Source organism: Musa acuminata, unplaced genomic scaffold, assembly GCF_036884655.1.
Source record: "Musa acuminata AAA Group cultivar baxijiao unplaced genomic scaffold, Cavendish_Baxijiao_AAA HiC_scaffold_1077, whole genome shotgun sequence".
NCBI lineage: Eukaryota > Viridiplantae > Streptophyta > Magnoliopsida > Zingiberales > Musaceae > Musa > Musa acuminata.
In genome coordinates, this window is record NW_027021291.1 from 198,868 (window position 1) to 217,843 (window position 18,976).

The 18,976-nt window shown below is 44.6% G+C and overlaps 1 protein-coding gene and 1 pseudogene across 1 annotated transcript; one reads left to right on the forward strand and one right to left on the reverse strand.

Moving 5' to 3' along the window:
- Positions 1–4,074: 4,074 nt before the first annotated feature.
- Positions 4,075–11,796, forward strand: LOC135666179 (LRR receptor-like serine/threonine-protein kinase FLS2). Its single transcript, XM_065177751.1, has 2 exons — positions 4,075–4,604; positions 9,997–11,796. Exons 1-2 carry the CDS (start codon positions 4,279–4,281, stop codon positions 11,570–11,572), a joined length of 1,902 nt encoding a protein of 633 aa, XP_065033823.1. The 5' UTR covers positions 4,075–4,278; the 3' UTR covers positions 11,573–11,796.
- An 873-nt stretch (positions 11,797–12,669) lies between these two features.
- Positions 12,670–18,976, reverse strand: part of LOC135666180 (ATP synthase subunit alpha, chloroplastic-like) — a 33,274-nt pseudogene continuing 26,967 nt past the window's right edge.

Below are 18,976 nucleotides of genomic sequence, written 5' to 3' on the forward strand. Positions count from 1 at the left end.
CTCATGTAATCATTTAGGAATTGAATAATATATTTGAGGTTAGTGCAAGATAACCTTTCGAGATCTCTGTAAGCTTCTTCTTGTGCTGTCGTAGATCCTTGAAATGGGTCTTCTAGTATAAAAATTGTCCTCAGTTGTGAGAGGATATTTTGTGTCCCTCCCATTCCATCCGCATTGGCTAAAAGTAGTTGATATTCTTCTGGGTAGGCCATCCGCCATTGGATCCACGCTAGTTTCTCTGATTCTCCGAGCAGATTTTCAATAAATTCCATTTTTAGCCACATTTTATAGTTCTTGTTTCTGTCGTTCTTGGTATGTCTAGACATATGTTGACATTTACGCTTAAAATATGCTTGATAATAATATCATCAATATCTTAAAATGCTTAAAATGCAAATATCTCAAGTAAGACCTTTGACGCAATATCATCAATATCTTGACATTTACGCTTCAATAAATTCCATTTTTAGCCACATTTTATAGTTCTTGTTTCTGTCATTCTTGGTATGTCTAGACATATGTTGACATTTACGCTTAAAATATGCTTGATAATAATATCATCAATATCTTAAAATGCTTAAAATGCAAATATCTCAAGTAGCTAAGAAAAGCAAATATTTTGTCTTACACCTTTTGTCTTTATTTGGCGGCTAAGCAAAGTATATATTCCAGCTGTCTAAAGGCTGAAGCTGGTTGTCCTTTGTGAGACATCTTTTACCAGAGATAGAGCCTCCTCCAGTTGTTGTTGCTGTTGAAGAACGACTGGTAACCAGTCCCTGTACCAGTTGTCTTTTCCACCGCTCCTTCTCTGATACTCTTTAGTCTTGATTAAGTGGACGTCGAAGAATTGTTGCTAAATATTGAAAATCTAGACAGAGAATCAGAGATAAACCAATGCACATTTGACTACTTTATGGCATATGTCTAGACATACCAAGATAACATACAGAGTATGTTATCACATTTTAAGCTTGTTTCTGTCGTAAAATGCTTATCAGAGATACTCTGATAAGCAATACTCTGAAGAAAGCTTGAAACAAGATTGGATCCAAAATACTTTGGGTTTTCCGAGTATTGCTTGTTTATGGCACATTTTATAGCTTGAAACTAGCAACAGACATATGTTATCAGAGATAAACCAATGCACTATAGTCTTACTTTCTATAGTTCTTGTTTCTGTCGTTCAAAGCAGCAGCCTTTCTTCGACGGTTTCTCTAATGCAAAAGCAACGCTGTCAACCAGTTAAACACTAGAGTGACATTAAAATTCAGATTTGTCACGATATGACATGATAAATAGGATTTTTGTTTGAATGATCGTAAACTGAACTTAAGTGAAAAAAAAGCTTAAATATCATATCAATATATAATTGAAACTTAATACCATGATAAATATTTTGAGTCGATGTAGACCATGATATATGATTTTGAATTAAACGGTTCTTCTTAACAATCTCACGACTTCTGCCGCTCTTAAACATCGGATGGAGATTGGAGATTAGTGCAAAACCTAATCAAATTTACTTGTGATGAAAATAAAAACATAAAGAATATTCATTTTATCGAGGTCCTCTTATATAAACATAGATTTAGATTTGGTACACATATTTGTAAATATATTATTAGAAAAATATTGTGCAAGCCATAAATGGTAGAGGTGTTCAAATTGAACCTAACCAAGTGTTAGTGTAAACAATTTTAAGCCGTGGCCTCGGGGCCGATGCGGTTTGGTTCGAGTCCGAATGATCGTGGGTCGCGTTGGATGACCCTGGGGGCTACCGAGGCGATCGCGCTTGGGTGGTCCGAGCGTCGACGGGTCGCTGTTTCCTTCGGGAAGGGGGCTCGGCTCCTGGGCGTTTGGTGGAGGGCTCCGCCTTCGTACCTGCACACATGTCGGGTCGGGAGAGTGCGGCCCGACCCCTCCGACGATCAAGTTAGTCGAGGTATAGTGGGATGTTTGTCTCATCTTCCTCCCTCTTATTTCCTTCTGCTTAGTGCGAGGATTTTATAAGGAAGGTTACCGTTGCTTGATGTGCTCGCTCGTCGGGAGCGGGACCGTACTCCTGGTAGCATATGATAGCAGCGATGGCATAGCGTGTTGGACTTGGCTTTTGCAGGATGTTAATGTGCCTCGGTCGACGTTCTGATAAGTTCCGAGGCGCGTGACATCATTTGGAGCAGTTGACGTTGTCCTGAGACTGATCGCCATTTTTACCCTCATCATATTACCCCCCGAAAGAAGCTATGCGTCGGTCGTTATAACGGGGGTCTGAGGCATGGCTTCAGCTTTCTGTATTCGTTCTTATCGTGCGGTTGCCGATCCGTTACCTGGGGTATGACCCAAGTTTAGAGAGTAAGGCGGGCTAGGCGTGCCGCGGTAGTCTCGAGCGACGTGCAGTCGAGGTACATGCTCGCGCAAGCAGGCTGCGCAGAGATGGGACTCGGGCTGCTTGGAGCCGAGGAGCATGACGCAGGCGAGTTGGCCGCGCAGGTGTGGTCTCGGGCGGCATGGAGTCGAGGAGCACGACGCAGGCGGGCTGGCCGCGCAGGTGTGGTCTCGGGCGGCATGGAGCCGAGGAGCACGACTCAGGCGATCCACGCTTAGGTAGTGGTCTCGGGCAGATGAAGCCGAGGAGCACGACTCAAGCGATCCACGCTGTGGTAGTGGGCTCGGGCAGATGAAGCCGAGGAGCGCGACTCAAGCGGGCAGGCCGCGCAGAGGTCGCGGTCTCGGGCAACAAGCAGCCGAGGAGCACGACTCAGGCGATCCACGCTGAGGTAGTGGTTTTGGGCAGATGAGGCCGAGGAGCGCGACTTAGGCGGGCAAGCCGCGCAGAGGTCACGGTCTCGGGCAACAAGCAGCCGAGGGGCGCGACTCAGGCAGGCAAGCAACGCAGAGGTCGTGGTCTCGGGCAGCAAGTAGCCGAGGAGCACGACTCAAGCGATCCACGCTTAGGTAGTGGTCTCGGGCAGATGAAGCCGAGGAGCGCGACTCAGGCGGGCAGGCCGCGCAGAGGTCGCGGTCTCGGGCAACAAGCAACCGAGGAGCACGACTCAGGCGATCCAAACTGAGGTAGTGGTCTCGGGCAGATGAAGCAGAGGAGCGTGACTCAGGCAGGCAGGTCGCGGTCTCGGGCAACAAGCAGCCGAGGAGCACGACTCAGGCGATCCACGCTGAGGTAGTGGTTTCGGGCAGATGAAGCCGAGGAGCGCGACTCAGGCGGGCAAGCCACGCAGAGGTCGCGATCTCGGGCAACAAGCAGCCGAGGAGCATGACTCAGGCGATCCACGCTGAGGTAGTGGTCTCAGGCATATGAAGCCGAGGAGCACGACTCAGGCGGGCAGGCCTCGCAGAGGTCGTGGTCTCGGGCAACAAGCAGCCGAGGAGCGCGACTCAGGCGGGCAGGCCGCGCAGAGGTCGCGGTCTCGGGCAACAAGCAGCCGAGGAGCACGACTCAAGCGATCCACGCTGAGGTAGGGGTTTCGAGCAGATGAAGCCGAGGAGCGCGACTCAGGTGGACAAGCCGTGCAGAGGTCGCGGTCTCGGGCAACAAGCAGTCGAGGGGCGCGACTCAGGCGGGCAAGCCGCGCAGAGGTCGCGGTCTCGGGCAGCAAGCAGTCGAGGAGCACGACTCAGGCGATCCACGCTGAGGTAGTGGTCCCGGGCAGATGAAGTCGAGGAGCGCGACTCAAGTGGGCAGGCCACGCAAAGGTTGCAGTCTCGGGCAACAAGCAACCGGGGAGCACGACTCAAGCGATCCACGCTGAGGTAGTGGTCTCGGGCAGATGCAGCCGAGGTGCGCCATCACAAGTACACACCCTGGAAAGGCAGGCGAAGGCAAGTGAAGCCCATCGACTCCGACAGCTCATTAGGTGAGAAGGAAGGAGATATAATACTCCATTGGGACAGAGAGACGCCCCTATTCTTTCTTCTCTGGTCCCATTAAAGTCAGCAGCGCCACTTCCACCATGGGGCGTCTGAACCCAGGCAAGCTTCATGGGGCCTCACCCCAGTTTCCTTGGAGACCGTTCATGACTGCAGCAGCAGACTCCGTTTCCACGCCTAATTTGCTGCTGCATCTCCACATTTCTGCCGACCTGAGAGCCCATTAAAGAAGTAGAAACTGCGAGGAAATGGTCTCTTAAGAGACCCTCTGCTGCCACTTTCATGGCAGTAACGAATGCTTTTCGACTCCAGTTTGATCCACCGCCTTTTCATTGCAAGTTCTTCGACTGGGGAGAACATCGGTCGACCCTCGTCGATTCTTTCACGTAAGAGATGGATAACATGCAGCCGCTGTGCCTCGTCTTCCTCTTCCTCTGCTCCACCCTGTTGCTGCAGTGGTCGCAGGGATGTCACCCCCACGACCGTTCGGCCCTTCTCACCTTCAAGGCCGGCATCACCGCCGACCCCTCCGGCCTCCTCCGCTCCTGGGACTCGGCCACGGACTGTTGCTCCGCGTGGGACGGCGTGGCCTGCGACGCTGCCACTGGCCGCGTCGTCAACGTCTCCCGCCCTGGCCTCTCCTTCGGGCCCGACTTCATCTCCGACGCCTCCATTGCCGGGAGTCTCTCGCCTGCCCTCGGCGACCTCTTCTCCCTCCGGTTGCTCGATCTCAGCAACCTCAAGCAGCTCGCTGGCCCCGATCCACCCGCCCTCGGCCGCCTCTCCCGCCTTGAACACCTCCTCCTCGACTCCAACCTGATAGATATTAAACGAAGAAGATAGAAAGATAGAAATTGTAGAAGAAACTATGAAATGTATAAGATAAAATTGTCTAATACATTTTGATAGTGAGCTCTTGATAGCCATTTATACACACTCAGTAGGGAGGTTATACATATTCAGCATGAAGGATTTTTCTCAACTGCTGAGAGATTTCCTCAACTGTCTTGAAGAAATCTTATCTGCTTCTCAACTGCTGAGAGATTTCCTCAACTGCCTTGAGGAAATCTTATCTGCTTATCATGCCCCCGCAAGATTGAGCTTCCATCAAGGATGCCGATCTTGTACCGATGAGATGAAAATAGTTTACGGGCGAGAGGCTTTGTGAGTGAGTCGGCTAGTTGATCTGCTGTATGTACGTGAGAAACTCGGAGTTGATGTCTGACAACTTGATCTCGCACAAAATGGAAGTCGATGGCTTTGTGTTTCATGCGGGAATGGAACACTGGATTGGCACATAAATAAGTAGCTCCAATATTATCACAATATATTGTAGGAATAACCGTGGAGTTGACGTTGAGTTCCTTGAGCAAATTTGTGACCCAATTGAGTTCAGCAGCGGTGGTGGCGACGGCACGGTATTCAGCTTCAGTTGTAGATCGTGCAACCGTCTTTTGTTTTTTAGAACTCCAACTGATTGGAGTGGCTCCAAGGAAGACAATGTATCCGGACGTAGATGTTCTATCATCAAAGTTCCCTGCCCAATCAGCATCAGCAAAGGCATGGAGATGGAGTGAAGTATTTTTGCGAAGAAAAATGCCATGATTAAGAGTCCCTTTAAGATACCGCAAAATTCGTTTGACCGCAGACCAATGCGTAGTAGATGGTCGATGCATGAATTGTGATAACTTATTGACGGCAAATGAAATATCTGGACGGGTGAGAGCCAAGTACTATAAGGAGCCAAGGACTTGTCGATACTGAGTCGAATCTGTAGCAGGACTTCCATCACATAATTTAAGTGATTCACTGGTAGAAAGAGGAGTTGTAACCTCTTTCGCATCCTGCATGTTTGCCTTTGATAATAAATCTTGAATATACTTTCTTTGTGATAGGAAGAGACCTGAAGATGTAAATGTTGCTTCCACTCCCAGAAAGTAGCTTAAAGTTCCTAGATCTTTGAGGGAGAATCGATCGGCCAAGTGCTTTAGAAATGCATGAGTCTTCAAAGGATCATTTCCTGTGACAATAATATCATCCACATATACTAAAAGATATATTATGCTTCCATTGTGCTGGCAAATGAATAACGAGGTATCAGACTTTGAATTGATGAAGCCAATTGAGGTCAAAAATGAGCCAAGCTCGTTATACCAAGCCCGTGGAGCTTGACGAAGTCCATAAATAGCTTTTTGAAGTTTGCAGACATGCCTCGGATATTGAGGATGAACGAAACCAGGAGGTTGTTGCATAAAGACATCTTCAGTAAGTGACCCCTGTAAAAAGGCATTGTTAACATCCAATTGTCGTATATGCTAGCCCTTTGAGATAGCCAAACTCAGGATAAGACGGATTGTTGTGGGTTTAACAACGAGACTAAATGTCTCTGTGAAGTCGACACCAGGTCGTTGATGAAACCCTTTGGCGACTAGACGTGCTTTGTATCTAGCAACGGATCCGTCTGGGTTCCGCTTAATTCGAAAGACCCATTTACACCCGATGATATTTTGTGTGTGATGACAGGGTACTAAGGTCCATGTAGAGTTATGGAGGAGAGCATCATATTCGTCACACATGGCTTTACGCCAGTGAGAAGATTTTTGAGCTTGAGTGATTGTAGTGGGTTCACTGGCCTCAGTGGAGGAATTTGTTATGGCATGTAAGTCAAGGACTTGACGTGGTTTGAAAATACCACTTTTGGAGCGTGTTGTCATTGGATGTCTAGGGGGGGTGGAAGTGGTAGATTGTGTTGGTGGTATAGCCGAGGGCGAGTCACTGTCATGGATCGGGCCAACCGTCGGCACAACAATGTCACTAGATCTAGGAGAAGGTAAAGCCAGTGGCAATGTTGCCGAGGGTATGACTTCATTAATAGGGGAAACTTGTGAGGAAGGGAGTGGAGGAATAGAGGGAGTGAGAAGCTGTTGAACTGGAGAAATAGTAGTATGTGAATCTTGAGAGTAAGGACTGGATGGTGTCATTGGAGGTTCGTGTGATGAGATCGGAGGGATATTCCAGTGATGTATGTTTATCGGAGTAGTTTGCATGGTAGGATTATTTTGAAAAGGAAAGACAGACTCCTCAAAGATAACATGACGTGATATAAAGACCTTTTTAGTTTGGGGTTCATAGCATCGAAAAGCATTATGTTCAAGAGAGTAGCCTATAAAAGTGCAAGGCTTAGATCGTGGTGTTAGCTTATGTGACGCATAGGGACGGAGCCATGGATAACATAAACAGCCAAAAACTCTGAGTTTATGAAGGTTTGGAAGTTTGTGGAATAATTTTTCAAATGGTGACTGGTATTGTAAGACTGGAGTGAGCATACGATTAATGAGATAAACTGCAGTTTGAAAAGCTACTGACCAAAAAGATGGTGGCATGGATGCTTGATGTAGAAGGGAGAGACCAGTTTCAACGATATGCCGATGTTTGCGTTCGGCAGAACCAACCAATTGGGGAGTATGTGGGGGTGACTTGAGGTGTTGTATACCACAAGTAGAGAGACAGGATGTGAGGGCTTGATATTCGCCGCCACTATCAGAGTAAACTGTTTTAATGGAAGATTGAAACAAATTCTCGACCAACTTTCGAAAGTTGGTAAATACTGTAGAAACATCAGACTTATGATGGAGAGGATATAACCATGTGTACTTAGTAAAATAGTCTACAAAAATGACATAAAAACGAAACTTATCAAAAGAAGGAATTGGGGCAAGGCCCCACACGTCGGTATAAATGATTTCAAATGGTTTAGAGCAAGAAATGGAGGTTGTCCCAAAAGGCAGTTTATGACTTTTATTGCAAAGACAAGCATCACAATGATTAATAGTGCTATTGATTTTCAAGGTAGGAAGAGAATAACGAGAAAGTAATTTTTGCTGAATAAAAGGGGAGGGATGACCAAGACGACGATGCCATACATCAACCGGAGCTGCGATTGAGGAGTGAGCAGTAGGAAGGGTAATTTGTGAAGTGGATGGCCACTCATAAATGTTGTCTTTGTTCTGGCCCTGGACCAAGGATGTCCTCGTGCTCAAATCCTTGACAAGAAAAAAGTTAGGAAAGAATTCAATTGATGTATTATTTTGTTTACAGAATTGAGAAACGGAAATGAGGTTTCTTTTAATGTTAGGTGCACACAGAACATCATCGAGTGTAAAGGTTGTGGTAAGTGAACTAAGCGTTGAGGAACCAGAATGAGTAATAGGAATTCTTTTACCGTCACCGATGATGATATCTTCATTTCCGTCATAGTTGTTGTGGATGGACAAGTTTTGAAGATCAGAGGTGATGTGATGAGAGGCGCCCGAATCCACAATCCAATTAGGTTGAGTAGGAGTTGGAGTAGCCATAAAATTCGCCTGAGGCCACTGTGATGGAGTAGGGAGTCTGGGACGAGACCGACAGACTTTCGCGGAGTGTCCAACTTTATCACATAGTTGGCAAACAACTCGTTGGCGGCCTGTGAAGTCAGGACGCGACGACTGAGTATTATGAAAGTTACCACCTTGATATGGATAAGGAGGGTTTGGTCTGGGCCCCATAAAGCTAGGAGGCAGCTTAGCCAAATCGTTGTTGACGTGCTTATTGTACTGGTTGCTCTTCCTCTTAGATTTTTGATTGACCTGAGCTGTAATAGGTGGTCCGGGCAACTTATCATCACGCTTCAAGTACGTCTCATAGTCGATCAACTTATCATAAAGTTCTTCAAATGATATTGGTGAGTCACGTGCCCGAAGTGCTGCTGTCAGTTCTTTGTACTCGCCTCCTAGGCCATTGAGGGTATGGATTAGGACTTCTTCATCGCTGAGAGAATGACCTATCAAAGCTAAATCATCGATGATAACTTTGATATTTTGTAGATAATCAGCAATAGTACTTCCCTCTTGTTTCATTTTCATCAGATTGGAGAGAAGTCCGAGCATGCGAGTACGCGAGCGATTTGCCAAAGTTGTTTGTAATTTGCACCATGCTTCTGCAGCAGTCGTACATGAGGATATCAGCGAGGCAATGGATCCAGCAACGGAAGCTTGAATAGCTTGGAGGATGAGGCGATCTTGACGTAACCATAGTTGGTGGGCTGGATTTGGCACTGGATTGGGTTCGCCTGGGATGTTGATCATTTCAGGTGGACACTGGAGAGAGCCATCAACGTAACCTAGGAGATCATAGCCAAATAAAAGATTAGAAAGTTGTGCCCGCCAAGATGCGTAGTTGCCGCCGTTGGATAATTTGAAGGGAATGAGTGCTGCAGCATTGATGGTGATAAGACTTTGAGAAGTGCTCAGAGTCCCTGCAGAAATAGGAACAGGAATATCGGAAGAGGAAAATAAAGACATCCCAGATATTTTGTGGTGGGTCAAGTGATCTTTATAGAAGATGTAAAGATATAGGAGGAAGGGATGAGGAGAAAAGCAGATCGATGCGCTGCAGAGGAGGCTGCAGCGCGATGAACTGCAGAGATGGGCGAGAAATCTGCAGCAAGAAAGGCAGTGATGGCTGTGGCGGGAGGTAGACGATGAAGACGTCAGATGTAGAAGAGTAGCTGTATGCAATGCCGAAGAGGGCTGCTGCTTCTTCCAGAGGCACTGGTAGGCTGCAGCGATTCAGAATGCAGGAGAGATTGTTGCAGCGAGGTGAAAGAAATCTCTGCAGCTTGCAGCGATTTCTGCAGCGATGCTGGAGAAATCTGCAAGGTTGGAGATAGTTGCAGTAATGCAGTATTGGAGATTGGTGGCCGGAAGAGCAGCGGAGTTTTCAGCGGAAGACTTCGGTTGGCAAGGGAGCAGCAGCCGGCGGTAGAAACAAAGGCCGTGACTATGCTTCCTTTAGGAGCGTTGCCCACGGATCTGATATTAGCAACCACAAGTGCTGCAGTAGGCTGCAGCGAATGGCTACGACTGAGAGGCGGAGATGTCGCCACGAGAGGGATGGTCGAGAAGAGGGCGAAGAGGGCTTGCTCTAGGCAAACTGCTCTGATACCATGATAGATATTAAACGAAGAAGATAGAAAGATAGAAATTGTAGAAGAAACTATGAAATGTATAAGATAAAATTGTCTAATACATTTTGATAGTGAGCTCTTGATAGCCATTTATACACACTCAGTAGGGAGGTTATACATATTCAGCATGGAGGATTTTTCTTGAGAGATTTCCTCGACTGTCTTGAGGAAATCTTATCTGCTTCTCAACTGCTGAGAGATTTCCTCAACTGCCTTGAGGAAATCTTATCTGCTTATCACAACCAACTCACCGGCTGCATCCCCTCCGCAAACCTCACCCGACTCCGGAAGCTCTCCCTCGGCAACAACCGCCTCTCCGGATCGCTTCCCTCGCTTCCCCCTTCCATGTTCACCTCTCCATTTCTTTCCGTGGTCTCTCTTTCCAACAACAGGCTAACCGGCGGCATCCCGGCATCCATCGGGCGGGTACCTGCAATGGAGGCACTAGACCTCCATGGCAACCACCTCACCGGCTCCATCCCCATGGAGATCGGATTGCTGCGAAGGCTCACTGTTCTTGATCTTTCAGAGAACAAGATCTCCGGCGGCATCCCCAGCTCCATAGGCAAGCTCAAAAACCTGGTGGTTCTCTACTTGAACCAGAACCGCATCACGGGAAGCATTCCGCCTTCCATCGCCGGTATGGTCTCGCTGCAGTTCTGTAGGATGTCGGAGAACCAGCTCACCGGGAGCATCCCGGATTCGATCGGCGGCCTACCTAGCATCGAGAGACTGATACTGGAGAACAACAAGCTCACCGGTCAGCTGCCCGCCGCTATAGGACGCCTCGCCACGCTCACGGACATCTTCTTCTCCAACAACCGATTTACCGGCAGGATCCCTTCCAGCTTCGCCAACCTGGCCAATCTGCAGACGTTAGACCTGTCGCGGAACCGCCTCGGTGGTCCAATCCCCGCCGAGCTCTCCCGCCTGCGGAACCTCCAAGAGCTGGATCTCTCCTTCAACTCCCTGATGCACTTGGGCAGGCCGCCGAGCTGGCTCGGCCAGATGAACATATTCAAGCTTGTCCTGGCGGACACAGGGATCTCCGGTCCGCTGTCTGACTGGCTGTCGTCGGCGTCGTCCATCTCGATCCTCGACCTTTCCAGCAACGGACTGGTGGGGGATCTCCCGCCGTGGATCGGCAACATGACCGGGCTCTCGTTGCTCAACCTCTCCAACAACACTCTGCATTCGGGGATCCCGGAGGGGTTCAAGAACCTGACGCTGCTGATGGACCTGGACCTGCACTCCAACGAGCTGTACGGCCGGCTGCGGCTAGTGCTGGCGAAGGGGACGCAGGACCCCTTGGGGCACTACCGGACGCTGGATCTGTCACGCAACCGGTTCACCGGGGGGCTTGACGAGGGCGTGGGGGAGCTGGCCGCGATGGACACAGTAGAGAGGCTAGTGGTGTCGCACAACCCAGAGCTTGGCGGCGGGATACCGGCGTCCATGGCGAGGCTGGCGGCGCTGAAGGAGGTGGGGATGGCGGGGAACGGGCTCTCCGGGAGCATACCTGAGGGCGTGCTGGACCTCGCGCGACTGACCGAGTTCGATGTGTCAGATAACAGGCTCAGCGGTCGGATACCGCGCCATCGGGCTCCCTTGACGGCGGAGGGCTTCAGAGGAAACACGGGGCTCTGCAGCGCGCCTCTCCCGCCATGCAAGCTGTGGTAACGAGCCAAAGTACACAGGAAGGAGTCTCAGATTTAATTTCCCGATGTCAAGGTGACGGAGAACAAAACAAAACTTTCTTGTTTGACAATTCATGGAAACGTAAGAACGGCTTGCACTTTTTTCTTTTTCGTTTTTTGGAGTCCAATTGTCTATTAAGGTGAGGAATCTTAATATATCAAACTATATAATATAATATAAGGCTACATACTTACATAATTTATAGAGATCGATGAATATATCTATATACTTGAGCTCCTCCAATCGAACAATATCCATGTGTTGTTTCAGTCGACGTAATAAAATCTGGTTCAAACCGTTTTCAGTTAGATTTGATTAAAATAAGATAGTTTGAATCGTAATCGATTCAAATTTATTTAATCGATTCGATTAATTTGATTCAATTAATCAGTTTATAATTAAAATAATTATATATATATATATATAATAAATTAGTTCAATTCAATTGATCCGAACTGAAATCTTGGTTAGGTTCAATTTGAACACCTCTACCATTTATGGCTTGCACAATATTTTTCTAATAATATATTTACAAATATGTGTACCAAATCTAAATCTATGATTATATAAGAGGACCTCGATAAAATGAATATTCTTTATATTTTTATTTTCATCACAAGTAAATTTGATTAGGTTTTGCACTAATCTCCAATCTCCAACCGATGTTTAAGAGTGGCAGAAGTCATGAGATTGTTAAGAAGAACCGTTTAATAGTCAAAATCATATATCATGGTATACATCAACTCAAAATATTTATCATGGTATTAAGTTTCAATTATATATTGATCTGATATTTAAGTTTTTTTTTCACTTAAGTTCAGTTTACGATCATTCGAACAAAAATCCTATTTATCATGTCATATCGTGACAAATCTTAGTTTTAATGTCACTCCAATGTTTAACCGGTTGACAGCGTTGTTTTTGCATTAGAGAAACCGTCAAAGAAAGGCTGCTACTTTCAACGACACTTGCAACGAGCATGATCTCGAACGGAAAGCAAATAGTGGAAGAAAGCCGATCAACCAGAAGCTTCACATCAAGAAAACAAACAGTTCGATCCAACCCTCCATGGGAACTAATCAGGCAAAGTAAAGGATTAGCTTCTTCGTAAATGAAGTGAAATCCATGTCCCAAGTGCCACTCCAAAGAAATGCAGCTGAAGGTGATCCCACCCTAATCACAGACAAACCCCATTCCAAGATCAAGAACCAAGGAAGGAAGCCAATTCAAGAAACGGTTGAGAGATCGGATTTACCTAAGAAGCCGATGAACGTTCAAAAGAAATTCTACTTCCTCGGTGAATGACTTGGTAGAAGATATAATTGTTAGGATCGAGAGCACTAAGGGGGGGGGTGAATTAGTGCAGCGGAAATCTTTCAGCGATTTAAAAATCAAAGCTGCGTTCGTCTGATAAAAACGATTTCGATGTAGAAGTCGATTCTAAGATTGCTTAAGATTAAGCGCAGTTTATGTCTAAGCACAGTTTACATCTAAACGCAGCTTGCGTCTAAATACAGTTTGCGTCTAAACGTAGTTTTGCGTTTAAACACAGTTTTACGTCTAAACGCAGTTTTGCGTCTAAACTCAGTTTACGTCTAAACGCAGCTTTACGTCTAAACGTAGTTTTGCGTTCAAAAGTAGTTTACATCTAAAACACAGTTTTATGTCAAAACACAGTTTGCGCAGTTTACGTCTAAACACAGTTTTGTGTTTAAACTCAGTTTACGTCTAAACGCAGTTTTACGTCTAAACGCAGTTTGCGTCTAAACGTAGTTTTACGTCTAAACGTAGTTTTACGTTTAAAAGTAGTTTACGTTTAAAACACAGTTTTATGTCAAATCACAGTTTGCGCACTTTACGTCTAAACGCAGTTTGCGTCTAAACGCAGTTTTACGTCTAAACGTAGTTTGCGTCTAAAACAGTTTCAAAGGGAACTGAACTTAGAAACTGGTTCGTAAAAGCGCAGAAGACAGTTTTGCAGAATCAAAACGCAAACGTAAGCTGCAATGTAAATATCGTACGAGAGACACCGATTTACGTCTGAATGCAGATTCAGAAAGATCAGCACTTAGAAACTTGTTCGTAAAAGCGCAGAGAGCAGTAGCTATGTAGGAGGTTTGCAGTAATGATAAGGTACTCGAAATAAAAGCAAACTAGAGATTTAGAGTGGTTCGGTCAGTCTTGACCTACTCCACTTTTGGCTTCCTCCTCCGACGAGGTTGCCGACGTCAACTAGCTGCCTTCCTTCAATGGGCGAAGGTCAACTGCCCTTTTACAGTTTCACTCCTTTTGACGGGCTCAGGAGACAACCCTTACAGATCCTTTCTCTCCTCTCTTTACAACTCAAGACTTGAAGAACAGAAAGAGGAGACTTAAGGATTTTACACAAATTTGAGCTCTTAGAATCACAGAAAAGATCAAGAATTCGTAATGGATCTGTTCTCATTCTGTGCTGAATGGGTGGGGTATTTATAGGCCCCAACCCAGTTCAAACTTCGAGCTCAAAACGATCAAATCCCGGAATTCCGGGATCAGGCGGTTGCACCTCTTGACTGGAGAGGTTGCACCGCCTGGCAGAGCTCGAAGTCTGAGCTCAGGCGGTTGCACCTCTTGACTGGAGAGGTTGCACCGCCTGGCAGAGCTCGAAGACTGAGCTCAGGCGGATGCACCTTCTCTGTCAGGGGTGGTTGCACCTCTCTGCCAGAGCTCGAAGACCGAGCTCAGGCGGTGCATCTCCTGATCAGAGAGGTTTCACCTCTCTGCCAGAGGTGGTTGCACCTCTCTACCAGAGGTGGTTGCACCTCTCTGCCAGAGCTCGAAGACCGAGCTCAGGCGGTGCATCTCCTGGCCAGAGAGGTTGCACCTCTCTGCCAGAGCTCGAAGACCGAGCTCGGTGATTGCATCGCCTTGCAGAGCTCGAAACTTGAGCTCTAGCGGTGCTACCTCTTGACAGAGGAGGTTGCACCGCCCAGTCTCGCTTGGAGACTGAGCCCTGGGCGGTTGCACCTCTTGGCTGGAGCGGTTGCACCGCCCAGTCTTGCTGGGAGACTTAGCCTGGGCGGTGCTACCTCCCTGCCTGGGCGGTTGCACCTCCCACAGCAACTTGGGTCCGAATGGGTTGAACCATTCGACCCAACTTGAGTTCTTCAGGGGCCCAATTGCCCCAGGATTAAGCTAATGGGATCACCTCCCATTTCTAACTTAATCACCGTGCTAACTACGATTAAATCTAAGACAATTTCTGCAGCTTTGCTTCGGTACGTCAATCGCTTCTTCCGGCGAGTTTCCGGCGAACTTCCGTCGATCATCCGATGAACCCTCGGTGATGCTTCTGCGGACTTCCGGCAAACTCCTGGACTTTGCGACGATCCACTTGGCGAGTTCCGACGAGCTTCGCTTGGCAAGCTTCCGGACTTCTCGGATCTGTTCTCGCAGAACCTCCGACGACCGTCCGAACTTCCGTCGAACTCTCGAACTCCCAATGTGATCATGATCTTGACTCCGGCGCAACTCCTGCTGCTTGTCTAACTTTCATCGTAGTTAATCCTGCACACTTATCTCAACACATAGATTAGACAACAAATGACAATTGACTTCATCATCAAAATCCGAGATTCAACAATCTCCCCCTTTTTGATGATGACTATCAATTGATAATGGAGTTATCGTTAACTCCCCCTATCTATATGCCATAGTTGAGATAAGTCAACCTTGAATTCAAGACCTAAGAATTCAAGTGACGTATTGATAAGTTAGATCAGTTAAACTTATCAATACTCCCATCATGATACCCATCATGATGTATCTCTCCAAGAATGATGTCAAACCTTGACATACATCATCAAGTTTGTATGATTGTGTTTGTAACTATTCATCGTGTAATTAAACATTATCATTTAAGGCTTCGAAGGACTATTACATGATGCACACACTTGAGATTTTCTAGCAAGTTTGCATTTACTTCATAAGATTGGATATCAACTCAAGGCATAATGCAAACTATAGCACATGTTCATATATCTCTTAGTGATGCAAGGATGGTATAACCATAACATTGTTTATAGCATCACTCAAGTATTTTAAAGTATGACATATATGATCATGGCAGTGTTTATCAATTCATATGTTTGTTTATAGCATCACTCAAGTATTTGCAAGTATGACATATATGATCATGGCAGTGTTTATCAATTCATATATTTCTCCCCCTTTGTCATCAACAAAAACATGGTAATTATGATACGAGGAAAAACAATATTGGCAAGCTTATAGAGAAATTTTACATAGATTTCTTTGAAAACTTCTTTCCCTTTTTGTTATAATCTTTTTACCCGCAATGATATTACAGGATGAAATACATACAAAGGAATTACTTTATCAGATTTATTTCAGGATGACATCCATTTTGTACGAAAAAATCTGTTTTATAGTATTCGAACAAATAAGATGTATTCGGGCAAGATTTTGTTACAGATTTTCACATATAAACATAGAAACATGGCATTCAAGTGATCTGATCATTCAATATAGTCCGAAAAATAATTTTAACAAGTTTATTTGTTCGGACACATCAACATTCCTAATTCTCTTCTAATGAAATCAAATTGTTCTTCACTTAGAGGTTTTGTAAAAATGTTAGCCAGTTGATGTTTAGTATCAATGAACTCTATGGTTACGTCATGATTAGTGACATGATCTCGTATAAAGTGATGTCTAATATCAATATGTTTTGTTCTTGAGTGTTGGATAGGATTCTTAGTTAAGCATATTGCACTCGTGTTATCACATTTAATGGGAATATCTTTAAGATTAACTTTGTAATCTTCTAAAGTGTTTTTCATCCAAACAACTTGTGCACAGCATGCACTTGCTGCAATATATTCAGCTTCGGTTGTTGATAGAGCAACCGAACTTTGTTTCTTAGATGACCAGGAAACAAGGGCATGTCCTAAAAATTGACATGATCCTGATGTGCTTTTTCTATCTAGTCTACAGCCGGCGAAGTCCGCATCAGCATAAGCTGTTAACTCAAAATTTTCTGATTTTGGGTTCCATAATCCTAGATTTATGGTTCCATTAAGATATCTAAGTATTCTTTTGACTGCTTTGAGATGAGATATCTTAGGGTTTGATTGAAATCTAGCACAAAGTCCTACACTGAACATGATGTCTGGTCTGGTTGCAGTGAGGTAAAGTAAACTTCCTATCATACCCCTATAAGTTTTTTGATCAAAGCTTTCTCCACTCTCATCAATTTCTAACTTAGTGGAGGTGCTCATAGGAGTGTTACTAGCCTTTGAGTTGTTCATATTAAACCTTTTTAATAAATTCATGGCATATTTAGTTTGACTAATAAAGATGCCGTTGCTTAGTTGTTTGATTTGTAAACCTAAGAAGAATGTTAATTCTCCCATTAAGCTCATTTCAAATTCAAGACTCATAGTTTTAGCAAAAGATTCACAAAGAGATTCATTTGTAGAGCCAAAGATAATATCATCAACATAAATCTGAACAATGAGAAAATTATTTTCCAAATTCTTGATAAATAATGTAGTATCAACCTTGCCTTTTGTGAAATTATTTTTGATAAGAAATGAACTAAGTCTCTCATACCAAGCCCTTGGGGCTTGTTTTAAACCATAGAGAGCTTTAGTTAATCTAAACACATGATTAGGGAGGCTATTATTTTCAAATCCAGGAGGTTGTTCGACATAAACTTCTTCGGAAATAAAGCCATTTAAAAAAGCGCTTTTAACATCCATTTGAAACAACTTAAAATTATTACTACTAGCGTAGGCAAGGAGCATCCTTATGGCTTCTAATCGAGCCACAGGAGCGAAGGTTTCTTCGTAATCGATACCTTCTTCTTGGTTGAAACCTTTGGCCACTAATCTAGCCTTGTTTCTAACCACGATACCATTTTCATCTTGCTTGTTTCTGAAGACCCATTTAGTACCAATAACTAAATGGTCATTTGGCCTAGGAACAAGCTTCCACACCTCATTTCTCTCAAATTGATTCAATTCATCTTGCATTGCGATAATCCATGAATCATCTTTCATGGCTTCGTCAACGCATTTGGGTTCAATTTGGGAGAGAAAGGCGGCATTTGCACAAAAAGTTTTAAGAGAAGATCGTGTTTGAACCCCCTTTGATGTGTCTCCTAGGATTAGCTCATTAGGGTGAGCATCTACATACTTCCAATCCTTGGGTAAGAATATTTCGGAAGTGGATGCATCCAAGTTGTTAGTTGGAGAAGGGGTTTCATTTAAATTCAAGGAATCAAAATTAACATCTTCATCAAGATCATTTTTCGTGATTTCGGAAATCTCATTGAAAACAACATGAATGGATTCTTCGATAATTAGAGTTCTTTTATTGAAGATACGAAAGGCTTTAGAAGCTGCAGAATAACCAAGAAAGATTCCTTCATCGGATTTAGCATCAAATTTTCCTAAGTTGTCTTTTTCATTCAATATAAAGCACTTACACCCAAAGACTTTAAAATATGAAACGTTGGGTTTTTTATTATTCCATAACTCATAGGGAGTTTTGGTTAGTAGAGGTCTTACTAGAACTCTATTTAAAATGTAGCATGCAGTATTTATGGCTTCGGCCCAAAAATATTTGGGTAGGTTGTGTTCATTCAACATGGTTCTTGCCATTTCTTGCAAATTTCGATTTTTTCTTTCTACAACTCCATTTTGTTGAGGATTTCTAGGAGTAGAAAAATTATGGTTGTATCCATTGAGTTCACAAAATTCCTGGAAATCATGGTTTTGAAATTCACCACCATGATCACTTCTAATTGACGAAATCATAGAACCTTTCTCATTCTGAATAAGTTTGCAAAACTTGGTAAAAGATCTAAAGCATTCACTCTTCTGTTTTAAGAAGTAAGTCCATGTGTATCTGCTATAGTCATCCACGATGATAAAGGCGTATTTGCTACCTCCTAGGCTTGATGTGGAGATAGGTCCGAACAAATCCATATGGATCAATTGTAGGGGCCTAGAGGTGCTTATTTGGTTTTTAGATTTGAAGCTACTCTTAATTTGTTTACCTAATTAGCAAGCATCACATACGTTATCTTTGATGAACTTGATATGAGGAATTCCTCTTACAAGTTCTTTGGATGATATTTGAGTGATTAGTTTCATGCTAGCATGACCTAATCTTCTATGCCATATCCAAGCATCCTTATTCAAAGCAGAAAAACACATTTCATTACATAAATTATTGATATCAATAGTGTATACGTTATTTTGTTTTAATGCAATCATAGATATGTTTTTGTGTGGTTTTTCAATGATGCAAGCATTAGATTCGAATCTGATAATATATCCTTTATCACATAATTGACTAATGCTCAAGAGGTTATGTTTT

What these genes read in the sequence shown, in the direction of transcription:
- LOC135666179 (XM_065177751.1), top strand. Translation starts at nt 4,279, where the DNA reads ATGGATAACATGCAGCCGCTGTGCCTCGTCTTCCTCTTCCTCTGCTCC. An exon ending in GGCGACCTCTTCTCCCTCCG is followed by an intron (nt 4,605 to 9,996) that starts GTTGCTCGATCT and finishes ATACACACTCAG; the next exon opens with TAGGGAGGTTATACATATTC.